This window comes from Belonocnema kinseyi, chromosome 9 (genome assembly GCF_010883055.1).
Source record: "Belonocnema kinseyi isolate 2016_QV_RU_SX_M_011 chromosome 9, B_treatae_v1, whole genome shotgun sequence".
NCBI lineage: Eukaryota > Metazoa > Arthropoda > Insecta > Hymenoptera > Cynipidae > Belonocnema > Belonocnema kinseyi.
The window spans coordinates 95,637,567-95,653,704 of record NC_046665.1 but is presented as its reverse complement, the minus strand read 5'-3'; the positions used below and the strand labels follow the sequence as shown (position 1 = coordinate 95,653,704).

At 33.6% G+C, this 16,138-nt stretch overlaps 1 protein-coding gene across 1 annotated transcript in view; it reads left to right on the top strand.

Annotated features, from left to right (window-relative positions):
- Positions 1-16,138, top strand: part of LOC117180645 — a 60,491-nt gene that overhangs the window by 4,069 nt on the left and 40,284 nt on the right. The window contains exons 6-18 of the mRNA XM_033373134.1: positions 109-235; positions 326-377; positions 5,625-5,737; positions 5,834-5,902; positions 6,546-6,723; positions 6,804-6,983; positions 7,067-7,240; positions 11,765-11,871; positions 11,935-12,022; positions 12,742-12,927; positions 13,031-13,100; positions 14,603-14,729; positions 14,820-14,871. Coding sequence (XP_033229025.1) covers positions 109-235; positions 326-377; positions 5,625-5,737; positions 5,834-5,902; positions 6,546-6,723; positions 6,804-6,983; positions 7,067-7,240; positions 11,765-11,871; positions 11,935-12,022; positions 12,742-12,927; positions 13,031-13,100; positions 14,603-14,729; positions 14,820-14,871 — 1,523 coding nt within the window. The remainder of the gene's footprint in view (positions 1-108; positions 236-325; positions 378-5,624; positions 5,738-5,833; positions 5,903-6,545; positions 6,724-6,803; positions 6,984-7,066; positions 7,241-11,764; positions 11,872-11,934; positions 12,023-12,741; positions 12,928-13,030; positions 13,101-14,602; positions 14,730-14,819; positions 14,872-16,138) is intronic.

The window sequence follows — 16,138 nt, the reverse complement described above, 5'->3', positions numbered from 1 at the left end:
GGTAGCCAAAAATTTGTAACGTAGTTCATAGACGGCCCCTAAGGTAGGAATCTGGTAAGCGTTACATGATCTAAATCCTTTTATTTAATTGAATCAAATTATTCACAGAGCCTTCGAATTGACAATGAAGCGAGGGTTCAGGCCTTGGTTACATCCCGATAAAATTTTCAATTTAACCAAAATGTCAAAAGATTTTTACAGGAGTGTTAAAGAAATGCACAGAGTAACACATGCTGTAAGCAATACACAATATAATGCATGTAAATTTGTAAATAAATTAAAGTAACTGCACATCGAAATATATTTCTTTTTCATCTTTTTTTAGATAATTGCAAAGAAAAAACATGAATTCGAAAAACATGGTAAAGCTAAAAAGGGTAAAAATAAAATTATATAATAAAAATACATAAAGGTATATGATTTGGGAGTAATAATATGGAAGCCTTAGAGCCATGCAACCCTACTTCAAATTTAGGCGGTGCAAATTTGCGTTGAGCTTGGACGCTGCACAGTGGGATGAAAATCGCGACTTTTGACAAATTTATTTTCCGACTACAGTTTTGATCCGATTCAAACGGTTAAAAAAAATTAAAGCTGATGAAAATCCGCATGATCTTTTCAGAGCATATATTCAAATTCAGGCTTTATTTTTTTTTATTTCTTGAAAAAAAAATTAAAAATTTTTTTTTGACTTTTAAAGCGTACTGTTTCCAAGAAAATACTCAGATTCAATCTCAAATAACTAGAATGAGTAGAGAAACTATCCAGTACAATTTTCTAGTACCGTGGGAAAATTTAAAAATGTACTTAATTTTTTATTAACAAATAAGTGGATGAAAATGGCTTCATATGGTTTTGCGGTATATGGTCCCTTGATTTTTACTAAATTGCATCAATTAATTAACATAAATAATCATGGTTTTATACCCATAATGATTTATATATAAACAATCATTCTTATAAACAAATAAGGAGAACTATTTATGGCTTCAGGTATTGGTGTCGAAAAGAATAGTCATTTTCTATGGAATTAGCTCCGTAGAGGTCGTAAATGATACTCATCATATCTGCTCATATAATAACAATTCGCAGTTCTTCAAACGATCCTAGTTAACGTGATGCAAGGTGGGTTGTAGAGATGTTATTTGGTCTCAGCCTTGATCTTTAGATGTGTGGTTGATCGGTGGTGATGAGGAAAGCTGACAGGGTACTGACCGGACGCTGACTTGACAGACTGGTTTTGGGGGCCGGTGGAAAACGAAGCCCGAGCGACGTAAAGCCAAGTTGGCCGGCGATAGTTGGGCGTCTGCTAGGGCGCTGACCAGGTGCTGGCGAGGCAGACTAGCCTGGGGCCAGTGGAAAACCGAGGCTCGGTGGTTGTGGTGCTGAAGGTCGCCGGATTCTGCTAGATGATCGGGGCGCTACACCGGTGCTGACAGGGTTCCTTCAGGGGCAGGTGGAAACCGAGGCACGATTCTGCAGTGCTGTTGGATGCCGCTCGACGAGCAGGGCGCCACTCTGGCGCTGACGTGATTTCCTCGCGGCCGGTGGAAAACCGAGGCCGAAGTCTGCTGCTCGCTCGTGGATGACGGTGTCTCAGGCGGTCCTGAGACGTGACCGGGGCTTGCAGGGACGAGGGCGGCGCTTTTGGATAGGATCAGACATAGGTGTGGATTAGGAGTCCCAGGAAGAGAGAGAGAGAGAGATTCGCAGGGAGTGTCGGGGCTGTTTGCAAGCTGACCGATCCCGTTGAGAAGAGAGAAGATTTCGAGTGTTAGGGGGCTGTTTTTCGTGCTGACCGCCCTCTTGAAAGGAAATGTTCGAGGGTAGCGGGGCTGTTTTCGATCTGACCGACCTCTAGTAAGAAAAGATTCGAGGATAGCGGGGCTGTTTGCAAGCTGACCGATCTCAAGTACAGATGCGAGGGTAGCGGGGCTGTTTTTCAAGCTGACCGACCTCTAGTATAGATGCGAGGGTAGCGGGGCTGTTTTTCAAGCTGACCGACCTCTAAGAAAGGGAGACAGAGAGAGGAAGACTCCAGGATAAGAGAGATGCTAGGAGGCCGGATTGATGTTTGAGAGAGAGAGAGAGAGAGAGAGAGAGCGAAAGCTCGACGGGGCTATTGGAAGCAGACCGCCACTAAGGAGGAGAGGAAGTTTAAAGTAAACTGTGAATTGATTTAAATTTATCTTTACTCAGAGCTCAAACAAAAAATGATACAGTATCGAGACAATCTCTTAGGATAGTGAGTCTGGAGAGGTTGTCGGAGCGAGAGTTTTTCTTTCGGGTCAATGCGCCCGTCCTTTAAGCAGCAAGTCCGAGAGGCTGCCGGCCGTCGGTTGGCGCGGAGCTCCCGGCGAATCGCAAGAGAGGCGGAGGGGCGTTTCGGCCGCCTCGGCATCCCCTTCTCTCTGGTTTTTCCGCGCGCAGGCGGCAACTTTTGAAACACACGGTAGCGTTCCAAAATTGCCGTCATTTCGTAAGTTCCGGTAAGATTCGTAAAATCAGCATGGAAAAATGTATGAAAATAAAAATAATAAAATAAAGCGAGGCAAATTAAAAAGTAACGCCGATTCAAAATAAAAGTAAAATAAAAACGACGAGAGTTAAAAAGAGACATAAAATAAAATGGAAGGAAAAACGACATTAAAAATAAAAATACGACAAATTTTAAAAGAAACTTAAATTAAAGATGAAAGAAAAATGACATGAATTAGAAAATAAAATAAAAACGCTGACAAATCAAAAGAAACATAATAAAAGTTCAAGAAAGCGGAATTACAATAATATACAATAAAATTTACACTATGGCGCGCGCGCGTATTATTCTAATAGAGATTAATCTTCTTTGCTCGGCCTTCCTCCGGAATGTAAATAAAAGTGAAATAATAATAGGAAAATACTTGTTTCAATTTTTTATTTCGGGAGGGTATCGTTTTGTCAACGCAAGGTTGGCAGCCGCTGTCAGCTTTCCTCGCGAGGGTAGAGGAGTGAGAGAGAGAGAGAAGGCACTTAATTTGATGAGTCACGGCCATGCTGGTCAGGCTAGCCATGGGACGGGGAATCCTTCCAGTGCAGTTGCCGACCAGATGTGGACTATATCAAACGATTGCATTATTCGACTATTTTTTGTCACACAAACTCTGTTCTTTGGATGTATTTAATTTTGAATGAGTGATCTTTGAATAATGTTACAGGATTTGTATGAATAATAACAACTGCCATTGTTATGAACAATTTCATGAACAATTAATCATCTTTTCTATTCGTCATGGGATGAATAGTGTTTTCCACCCAGAATCAAATGCAGATCACTGATTGATGATACCTATTCATTATTTTCGATCATCCGATAACAATTGTTGATTATTTAAAAAAGTGTAATAAACAATTACACAGTTTGTCCAAAAAATCCAGTTTAAGATCATACTCCACCCGAAAAATCAAGTTCGTGCTCGTAGTCAGATTCTTGGCTTCGCCTTGTCTGAAGCAGGAGTTACTATTCAACCCAATGATTTGAGAGAATCCCCGACCTTGTTCACCGAAAATTGCTTGCCAATAATGTACGAGTGTGTCAAAGAGTCTAAAGAGAAAATCTGACTGGAATTCGGGAATATTTAAAAGCAAATGGAAAAATTGAGGAAAAGCACGATCGAAATTGACGAAACGACATACTATGTGGAGCATGAACTAATCGGGACAATGATAGATGGAAAAGTATGCCAACATATCGGTTCTCCTTCTGCTGCTAATTGTATCATTTGCGGGTCGAAAACAAGCGAAATGAATAATATAAGGAATGTTTAAAAAAGAGCAGAAAATGAAGAAGGGTTCAAAATAGGTTTGCTATTCCTAAATGGAATACGTTTTGAACGCCAGTTATCCATTACCAATTGAAGTGTGGGCATGAATAACCAAGGAGAAAAAGCAGGTTCGCAATTCAAGAAACGATTATATCAAGAAAGAAATTTGTGAACGATTTAGCTTGATTGTGGATACTTCGAAACAAGCTGCTGGCTCTTCCAACGATGGGAATACAACCAGTAAATTCTTTAAAAATTATAACATTCTTTTCGAAATCATCGGTTTTGACGAAAAAATTCTAAAGAATATGTACATAGCCTCACAATTCCTAGCATCTGGTAGAGCCACTGATACCATCAAATTCCACAAAGATGCTCTTAAAACGGCTAAACTGCTCGTTCAACAATAGAATTGGTATTTTATGCCTGCATCACTACACAAATTGTTGATCCATGGAGCCAAAACAATAGACTCCTTTGTCATTTCAATTGGAGAATCATTGGAAGAGGCTCAGCAAGCCAAAAATAAAGATTTCAATAGATGCAGAAAAAATAATACAAGGAAGACAAGTCGCATCGACACTAACACAGATTTATTGCATTATCTCCTATTCTCTTCTGATCTTTATTTACCATGTCTGAGAAGTGAGTTCGTTAAGCTAGAAAGACCACTGCATCCAGAAATAGAAGTTTTACTTTTAATACAGACGTAAAGTTTCATGTGCGTATCGAATTAATATTAATATTATTTTCATAAAATTGTTCATGCCTATAACAATTGGGTTTAAAATATTGTTCATTCACAGTTAACCTAGTTCTGAAAACGAAGTAAGAATATCAACAAATGTTCAAACTGTGTATTGGTTTTTTACTTTTGTTTAAATAATCAACAAATGTTATCGGATGATCGATAATAATGAATGGGTGTCATCAATTAGTGATCTGCACTTGATTCTGGGTGAAAAACGCTATTTATTCCATGACGAATAGAAAAGATAAGTAATTGTTCATGAAATTGCTTATAAAAATGGCAGTTGTTATTATTCGTGCAAATCCACTAACGCTATTCGAATATCTGTCATTAAAAATTAAATACATCCAAAGAAATGAGTTTTTGGGACGAAAAATAGTCGAATAATGCAATTGTTAACTAAGATCGCTTGAACAATTTCGACCTGTTATTATATGAGCAGATATGAAAACTGAGTATCATTCACAAGCTCTATGGAGCTCATTCCATGGAAACTGACTATTCTTTCCGTCACCAATAGCTGAAGCGAAAAATTGTTTTCTTTATTAGTTTATAATAATGATTGTTTATTCATGAATCCTCACGGGTACGACACAAAAATTATTTTTGTTGATCAATTGAGGAAATATAGTAAGAATCAAAGGACCAAGCACCGTAAAACCATATGAAACCATTTTCATCCACTTATTTGTTTATAACAAATTAAATACATTTTCTAATTCATCTTACGGTACTGGAAAATTGTACTGGATAGTTCCTCTACTCATTATGGGTATTTCGGAATGAATCTGAGTATTCTCTTGGAAATGGTACTCTTCAAAATTAAAAATTTTTTCTTCATTTTTGTCAAGAAATAAAAGAAGAATAGAGCCTCAATTTAAACATATTCTCCGATAAGATCATGTGAGTTTTCATCAGCTTTAATAAAAGAAACCGTTTGAATAGGATATGCTCTTGTACGATGTATAGCTCTAGGTCCTATATGCTCTGACTTACTCCGCCTAAACGCGACGTAGAACGGTATAGAATGGAGGCGTTAATTTATAGGTTATTAACAGGTAATTTTTCAGATGAAATTGAGAATCAAAGAGAAGGGTTCTTGGAATTACTCTTAGACCTACAAGATAAACAGAAATTCTCTGATCAACAAATTTGTGACGAGGTGAACTTCATGGTAATGGCAGTAAGTACACGATTTGCATCTTATTGAAACTTTTAATTTTTAAAATAAAACAAAAGATACTTCTTTAATACCATCAAACATGTTTGTGCAATACAGGCGTATGATACAGTATCAATTTCTCTTCAGTTCGTATTGTTGATGTTGGCATACCACCCTGACGTACAGGTAAGGCAATCAATTTTAAACAGAAATTCTTGTGAAATAAGCAATTGTTTATTTCAATAAGCATCATCATCATAAATTTCACTATACTGAAGTTTTAAAGTCATGCAATTGTATAACATAAAGTACCTCTCTTTTGTAATGAACCTTAGGTTTTGCCCCCCCCCCCACTTATGAAATTTTAGTGACTATCTTTTTTTGTCGAGATATAACTGAATTTTCAACCACAAACATGAATTCTTCAAATAAATGAATAGTTAATATTTTAAGCTGAATAAGATTCCTATTTTATAATAAAGACAAGTTGAATGTACAAATACAAATTTTCATCGTCTTAAATGAACAAGGAAAAACAAATACACTAGACTTTCGATTTAAGCACTCTTGATTTATGGTTCTCAGGGAATTGACACCAATAGATAAGAGAAGCCTCGGCAATATAAGGGGCGGTTATCCAAGGTCAGAACCAAACTGATGCTTAAATCGAAAGTCTAGAGTATTTAAAAGTATTCAACTAACTCATTTTAAATTAAACATTCAAAGTTGCATAATTGAACTATTTAAATTGAGGTATTCAAAATTCAAAAATGAGATCAATCGATAATTAAAGTATCTTAAATAGTAACTTATGACTGATTGTGTTTAGGAAAAAGCATATCAGGAGTTGAGGCATATTTACGGTGACGTTAATCCAGAAAATGTTTTGATTACGAGTGATGACTTAAGAGAAATGAAATACACAGAAAGAATTTTTCAAGAATCATTGAGACTGTTTCCATCCGTAGCATTCGTTTTGCGAAAAATAGAAGAAGATCTTCACGTAGGTTGGTTATCATTTCATTTATTAGATACTTTGACTAAAATATTGTATAATTATTTATTGAACGAAAAATTTTGTTTTCAGGAGGCTACAAATTGCCGAAAGGTTGTACGGCTTTCTGCTCTATAGCAAAAATACAACGTGATGAAAAATATTGGACTGATCCACTGAAGTTTGATCCTGATAGATTTCTTCCAGAAGAAGTCGCGAAACGGAATCCATACTGTTATTTGCCCTTCAGTGGAGGACCAAGAAACTGTATAGGTTTATATTTTATTATAATTAGAGAAACGAAATTACTTTTTATATCAGGCTCATATTTTACTCATAAGAAATGATTTTTTTAGGTTCTCTACATGCCATAATGGAGATGAAAACTGCTTTAACGAGAATTCTTCTTAAATTTATTGTAAGAAAGAAACACATCGAACCCATCAAGAACATTAAGCAAAGAGGGGAAATCGTATCTCATCCACTTGAACCAGTTAAAATAGAAATTGTGAGAAGATTACCAAAGACATAGGATGGCTCAATTCTGTATGCTAAAATAGTTCACGTTCTTCACTTTTAGATATTTATTTTTCTGATTCAAAATTCTTTTATAAGAGTTCAACAAAACCTAGACTTTAGATCCCTGTTTTCTAAGCGTCTTTAGTTTCCGAATATTATACGTAATTTAGTATAAAATAATTTGATCTTAATTGTATTTTCTTCACGGGTCTATAATAAATATTTTTTTAATATTGATCCTTATTTGTAAATTGTGAAAAAATTGCTCTCAAGCTCCGCTGGGATCTGAAACCAGGTCTAACGGACTGCCAGTCGGATGATTTTAACCATTAAGCTACAGAGAGACCAGATCATTTTCTTAACATAAATCTGGAAAGACTAAACCGATTAGATTGGGCTTTGGTACATGATTTTAAGGCACCATAAAGAAAGATCGATTTTTTTAACCAGATATTTTTGATAGAAATTATAATATTTAGAGCATTTTCGAAATTCTATAAAACAATTATGTTGTAATATGACAAAATTTTATGAGAGGCTATTCATACTAGGATGACTTTCGAAGAGTTTATCGTTATGACTTTTTTCAATAACAAGAAAATTATCAAAGTTATAGCATTTTCAAAATAAATAAAATAAAAAACGACATGAAACTCATAAGTCAAACAGCGCACGGTATGAAAAAACTTCAACATAGAAAAACGATGCTTTTTTGAAGCCCTACAAAATTATTGTAAGAACTTCTTGAATTTTTTTGCAAATATCGAAAATTCAAAATTTGATCAAACAAAAAATAAGCAAAAATCAGACATTTATTTATGCGTTCAAACTATGCAAGATAAGAATAAAATAAATCAATAGAAACTGTGCACTCAAAAAATATCTAAAAAGTTTTTATAATCAATTTTTGATAGGACACTTAGTTTCTATTTTGTTCGTAAAAAACAACATTAAAAATAAAAATTTAAATATACCTTTTACATAGACGACACAAGCTTTAAGAAAAAGTGAAAGCTCATTCAAATTTACCAAAAATAATTTTTTCATAGCACGCGTTTTTTTTTTAATCGTAAAAAATAACATTTGAAATAAAAACTTAAATTTTTTGAAAACGAGACAAGATGGGAAAAATTAATGGACACAAATTTTTAACCAAAATAGTTCTAAAAATTTCCTATTTATAATTTTTGAACGGAAAAATTGCAAAGAAAAAGTTGTTTAATCCAAAAATATTAACAAATTTGTTGTAAATTCTGGTTAATTTTTAAAAAAAATAATCTAACTAACTTTTGGGAACAAGGACAAAAGCTACAATAATATAAAAATATATAATAATATAATAATATTATATCGTATTTTCAGTTTGAATCGTAAAAAATTAAATTGAAAATAAACAAATCAAATTGAAAGAACAACTACACAAATTACCATAAAATGTTAAATGGCCATTTTTACATTCTCATCTAATGAGAAGGTATTGGTTTTATGTAAAATTTCACTTTGTCAGTTTACATAAAATCTGCACTTTTTGAGACACACTTAGTCAGAAAAAACGATTTTTACGAAAGTGTTTGTCTGTCTGTAGTCTGTATTCAGTAGGCACGATAACTTTTGAAAAATTGATCAGATTGGATTCTGCTTTGGCACACTTTTTTAAGGCCTAAGAAGAAAGAACTAGTTCGTGAGCCAGATAATTTAGATCAAAATTCAAAAAGTGAGCACGTTTTCAAAATTTTTAAGACCACATTTTTTCAAGATTTCAAAATTCTATGAACGGTTATTCATTGTACTCAGAATCTTAAACAATGTATCGTCATATCCTCATGACATAAATAAATAATTTCACAATATATAAAAATTGTTTAAAAATTAAAATTAAAATAGTAACGTTTAAAGTTTAAATGCATCTCTCTAAAAGTTTATTTTATTTATAAATGGTTATTTGATATAAAAAGTCAAACCTTTCTGAATATTTAAAAACAAATTTAATTCAATTACAAATTTTTAAATTGAATGGGTTAAAATGGAATATTTCGATATTTGGCACAAAAAAGTGATTGTTTTCTTAACTATTGTCGTAGGCTTAGTTGCAACCGCGAACTATATACACTTATATCCAGAGGTTTACACACTTATTATTTTGCACACACTTATAGAAATATAGAATCTTCATTGTACTATACGTTCTTTTACATCTTTTTATGAATTTCTACGATAACACTAATTTATTTAATTAGTTGTAATCGTGTAGTTTCAAAATTAAAACGTGCCACAAATTTCAGCATTCACTGATGATGAAAAAAGTTATAACATCTGGGATATCAGTTTCAAAAGAGGGGGGGGGGGGCAGAGGGAGAGAGAGAGAGAGAGAGAGACTGCCAAATATAGAACATGTAAGATAATCAATTGAACCTCTATGATGACCAGGTCGACTGCCCCAGTATAACAGGTCAACTATCTGAGATAATCAAGTGGACTCTATACAATGAACGTTTTGACTGTTTATTATGATTCATTCCACCCTCTGTCGACTGCCTAGGATAATCAAGTTCACACTCTCAGATGATCGATTTGAACCTCTTGTTTGAACCTTCTAGAGATAGTCGCTTTATACATCTTCAGGGGCTGTCCTATAGTCGACCCTCCAATATAGTCTACCTGCACATCTAGATAGCCAAGCTGAACTTCTAATTTTTCCGTCTATCAAACATTACCTGCAAATGGTTTTAAAAGAAAAATAGATCATTTATTATTTTTGAGTCATCCCTTATCACTTTTAGAAAAACTGCTCTGAACAAAAAGTTTGATGGGCCGCCGAACAACCAAACGTAGATAAGACCACCAACTGATTATGGTTCAAAAAATAACTGAACTTTCTGAATTTAATGGGTATCCCTTCTCAATAAAAATTGGTTCACTTTGTTCTTTGATACATATTTTTGCAATTTGACATATTTTATTCTGTCAAAAATAAATCGAATACTCAAAATTCCAAACAAATTGTTTTTGATAGAAAATGTATAGAATATATACATAATGTTTCATATGACTAAACAAGGAATCGTTTATCAGGAGAGAATGAAAAATTATAATTAAATGCTTTACCAAAACTTTTTTCAATGAATTTAGGTTTTCTTAAATATGTACATAAATTATGAAAAAATTGCCGAAATTTGTCTGCAAAAAGTTGTATCTTGGAAACATATTTACATAATTCAATTTTCTTTAAGACGAAGATTTTTAATAAGTGTAATGACGTATACTTGCTAATACTATATTATATTCACAAATTGTTATTGCCTGTATTTGTAGCATTTTTTGAGACGAAGTTATATGTCGTTCTTACAACCTTGCAAACTGCAATCTTGTATTTTGAAAACATAAAATTATTTATGTAACAATGAATGTAAATCACCATGTTTGCATTGCAATATAAATTAACACAGGGTTCAAAAATATGAATTATTAAGATCTTCGAAAAAACTTTCACCCGCGTCTTGACATCGAAGATGAGTTTACAGCCTCGTTTGTATGTATAAAAGCAACTTGATTGGGAAAGCGTTAGTTTTATTTTGATTGCACAGTTAACAGTCGGTCGAAATTTAAAAAATGTCAGTTATCTTGTATTTGTCGATCGGCATTTTAAGTATTATCCTGTTAGTGCTCTTTGACTACGTAAACAATTTTCGATTTTATAAAGATGGTGACAAATTGCCTGGGCCGAAGGCGTACCCTATTATAGGAAATGCTCATTTTTTTCTAGGAATGGATGCCACTGGTAATTTTCCTGAACTAGCACACAATGTTTAAATTTATTCTACATATATAATTTTACTGCCATTTCTCAATATTCATATATTTTTAAATTATTTCTTAACACAAATATTCAAAAGTTTGATAATGCGTCTTACTTTTAAAACTACTTTTAGAATTTGGTCGAAGTGGTTTCATCCGATGAAACAAATCCTATGCATGTTTTTTCTGATTTTCTGGAATGTGTAGAAACTATTCTTCGATTAAAAAGACAATATTTTCACTGAACATTTTTTTAATAACTAGTTTTAATTTGACAAACCGAAATTTCCAGTATTTATAGAAAAGAAAAAGTGATATGAAAAAAGACGAAAGAAAAATTTGTCCTTAAAAAAGTGTCTAGAAAAATAGCTTTAGTAATATTTGTCTTTTTGGCGAATACCTTTAGTTCTAACATTTTCCTTCGATAACTCTCCCAGGACTAAAATTTCACGATTTTGATTTGAAGGGACAAGCCTAAGGGCAATTTTTACATGCTTTATGCCCTAGGCCCTTTTCATATAGTTTTAGAAATATCCATCCATTATCAAAATTCTTCAATAAAAAAATTCTCCTGCTTCGAAAATGATGATCAATTCCAAGAAAATTTGGAAACGTCAATTTTGCGCAGACAAAGATATTTGAGCAGATTGCCCAACTCGAAAGTGGAATAAAAATTTTGCAGGCTTAAGATATCAAATAATAATGAAAAATGAAGTCCCAAAATATGTTTTCTTTTTCAGCTGCGTACGAAAAGTTATTGGAAATAGCTGAAGAATATGCTTCTCCATTTCGAGGGTGGCTGGGCAATCAATTATTTATTGTAATCCACGAACCTGATCAAATGAAAGTAAATACAAAGTTGAAAAATTTAGAATTTATTCTTAATTAATCTGTTTATTATGATTTTAAGACTGTTTTGACAAGTCCAAAAAGTATGGGGAAAGCTCTGTCCAGACTCCTTCGGCCTTGGCTGGGTAATGCATTGCTTGTTGCTCCAGGTAATTAAAGTAAATATAAATAAATTCAAAAACATATATGTGTAAAGACCGAAATTCCTATTTTCAAGGTCAAAACTTTAAAAAACAGTGTGTCAAAGAAAAATGTGATGTTCAAAACATTTATCAAAAAGAAACGTTTCGCTTCTCTTGACTTGTTTCATATTATGCGTTGCTCGGCTTAAAATTCTTATTTCCCTTTGTTTTCCTTATTCTGAAAATGCTAGAATTATGATAGTTTTCTTTTATCGTAAAAACTCGTTAAGATAAATTTTTCGAATTTTCGAGTATCATGAATTATCTCAGATAGAATTTTCAAATCTTGAAAAAATGGTTGCAACAATTTTTTTAATGCTCTAACTTTTTAAATTTGTATGCATAATATCTGACGAACTTGAACTTTAGTTTCTGACAATAAACTAGAGAACCAAAAAACAATCCAATAGATTAATTTTTTCAAAAGTTATCATGCTCAGAGACATAAATACATGCAGGTAGACAGACACCTTCCTAAAAACCTGTTTTTCAAATTCAGCAGGTTTTAAAATGTGAACGTTTGTCCAAAACAAGTTTGGTAAAATTTTACATTAATCTAACATTCTTTAATCTAAACGTAAACATACTGAAGGACCATTTTTTTAAGCATGATTTTTACTAGCAGCGTTGACTCCATCATTTAATCAATTCACAGCATTTTTAAACTTTTGTTTTGTTTTCACTAGTTCCAATGTGGCGTGTTCATCGTAAATTAATTCAACCTGCTTTCAATTTTCAAATTCTAAGAAAATTTGTGCATATTTTCGATGAACATGCAAAATCAATGGTTAAGAAAATGGAAGAAGAATTGGATGGAGCTGAATTTGAAATTCGATCCTATTTGATACCTTTTGCTTTGAACGTGGCTTTAGGTAAGAGAAGTTAAGATAAATAGGGCATACCTATATTTTATTGATGCGCATTTATTACATTTTTTGGTTTGCTTATTTGATCATTGACTGACCATCATTTCAGAAACTTCAATGGGCTTATCCAAAAATTCCGACCTCAACATAAACGGAGAATTGGGTGTATGTGTAGACAGGTATGAGAAAATTTATTTATCTTCCTTTTTTGAATAGGGCTTATTGTGTTAAGCTCTTGAAATATAACAGTTATCCGATTCTTACCTTACTGACTTTACTGAGTGAACCCGATTAAACATCATAGTCACGGACTAAATCAAGTGACTGATGAGAGAAGGATGTTCTAAGTAAATTCAATATGATGCTTGAAACCTCCTGCGCTGATGTTGTAGATACACAATCAAGACCGGTCGCCAGCGTTGAAGGTGACAACAGTCACCTCTGGATGCTTTCTTAGAGCTACCATCAGCTACTCCACAGGGGTTTAATCGCTTGCATCCTTATTGTCAAGTAAGTTTTTTAGAATGCGACAGATATTTAATAAAACCGCCTTCTGTGCTGCTGCCAATACCCTACAGACTCCTAAGTATTTAGATGTTCAGTGCATCTTGCGTGCACATTGCCTGTACCCGAAATCACAAAGAGATGAATAGATGCATGAATCACATTCATCCATATCGTCTTTACTTCATGTCTTAACTCGCTATACTTGTGGATCTTGGTCGTATATGTTGACTTCAATTTTCGTTTAAGTGAACAAGCAATGGTGATGATGTTAACTCTTACACCTTATTTTCTCACACCATGAAGTCAGGTAAATTGACTCAGAATAATGATCTGTTTGGATAGTAACACCCAATATAAGATAATCTCCACATAATCGGCACCTGTTAACCACGTCTGGATATAACACGTATTTGCGATCATTCCTAGTGCTGACAACCTTGTCCTGTATCGCAATGACGAATCCTTCCGACTCTGGATACAGAACAGCCCTTCTTAGCCAAATATTGAATGCTTCAGTATCCACTTTATGTTTATTTAAACGTTTTGGGGTCCTCTCCGAGGATAGATTTCTTTTTCCATTGCATTTCTTATTCCTCTATGGTTTCTGCCCTTATATCCAAGGCTCCATCTGAGGACAAATTAAAGGCCGTGTAGTCAAATCAATCTGAGTCGTGTAGTGAAGGCACTGGTTAGGCTTGTCTTAACTATCGTATGCTACATCTGCATTTCCTAATTCCCCTTAGACTAAATGCACTGTTCTGCATTTGTCTGGTCCTAACTCCATGTGGATAACATTGGAAAACTACTCTGTGACATCGATCACTTGCTGCAGTTTCTGGACATGCTGTTTAGTGTTTTACTCAATAGGTTCAACGCTAAACAAAACCATAGTGTACTGAATTCAAGCTTCCTTTTACTTTGAGATTGTAACGTTCCACATTATCTTTGTCGTAGTTGAGTAGTTTCTTTTTTAAATTTCACTGTTTTGGTCTCAATTTAGGAACACACCACCTTAAAATGGATTAAAATCCGTGTTCAAACAAAGGGTACATTCCATTAGGGGGGGGGGGGGCAAAAATTTGTAACGTATTTCATAGACGGCCCCTAAGGTAGGAATCTGGTAAGCGTTACATGATCTTAATCCTTTTATTTAATTGTATCAAATTATTCACAGAGCCTTCGAATTGGCAATGAAGCGAGGTTTCAGGCCTTGGTTACATCCCGATAAAATTTTCAATTTAACCAAAATGTCAAAAGATTTTTACAGGAGCATTAAAGAAATGCACAGAGTATCACATGCTGTAAGCAATACACAACATAATGCATGTAAATTTGTAAATAAATTAAAGTAATTGCACATCGAAATATATTTCTTTTCCATCTGTTTTTAGATAATTGCCAAGAAAAAACGTGAATTCGAAAAACATGGTATAGCTAAAAAGGGTAAAAATAAAATTATATGATAAAAATACATAAAGGTATATGATTTGTGAATGGACGCCTTTAAAAAAAATGGACGCCTTTAAGCCATGCAATCCTACTTCAAATTTAGGCGGTGCAAATTTGCGTTGCGTTTGGACGCTGCACAGTGGGACGAAAATCACGACTCTGGACAAATTGATTTTCCGACTACAGTTTTGATCCGATTCAAACGGTTTAAAAAAATTAAAGCTGATGAAAATCCGCATAATCTTTTCAGAGCATATATTCAAATTGAGGCTTTATTTTTTTTATTTCTTGACAAAAATTAAAAAAAAATTTTTTTGACTAAATTTCATCAATTAATTAACGTAAATAATTATGGTTTTATACCCATATTGATTTATGTATAAACAATCATTCTTATAAACAAAGAAGGAAAACTATTTTTGGCTTCAGGTATTGATGTCGGAAAGAATAGTCATTTTCTATGGAATCGCTCGGTAGAGCTCGTGAATGATACTCAGTTATCACATCTGCTCATGTAATAACAATTTTATGCCTGGATTACTACACAAATTGTTGATCAAGGAAGACAAGTTGCATCGACACTAACACAGATTTATTGCATTATCTCCTATTCTCTTCTGATCTTTATTTACCATGTCTGAGAAGTGAGTTCGTTAAGCTAGAAAGACCACTGCATCCAGAAGTAGAAGTTTTACTTTTGATACAGACGTAAAGTTTCATGTGCGTATCGAATTAATATTAATATTATTTTCATGAAATTGTTCATGCCTATAACAATTGGGCTTAAAATATTGTTCATTCACAGTTAACCTAGTTCTGAAAACGAAGTAAGAATATCGAAAAATGTTCAAACTGTGTATTGGTCTTTTACTTTTGTTTAAATAATCAACAAATGTTATCGGATGGTCGATAATAATGAATGGGTGTCATCAATTAGTGATCTGCACTTGATTCTGGGTGAAAAACGCCATTTAGTCCATGACAAATAGAAAAGATGAGTAATTGTTCATGAAATTGTTTATAAAAATGGCAGTTGTTATTATTCGTGCAAATCCCCTAACGCTATTCGAATATCAGTCATTAACAATTAAATACATCCAAAGAAATGAGTTTTTGGGACGAAAAATAGTGGAATAATGCAATTGTTAACTAAGATCGCTTGAACAATTGTGGGTCCGGATGCAATAAGGGCACATAAAATTTTTTCGTGCGAAAACGAAGTCCCCTGGAGGCTTTAGAAAAAATTTTCGAATTTTAATTT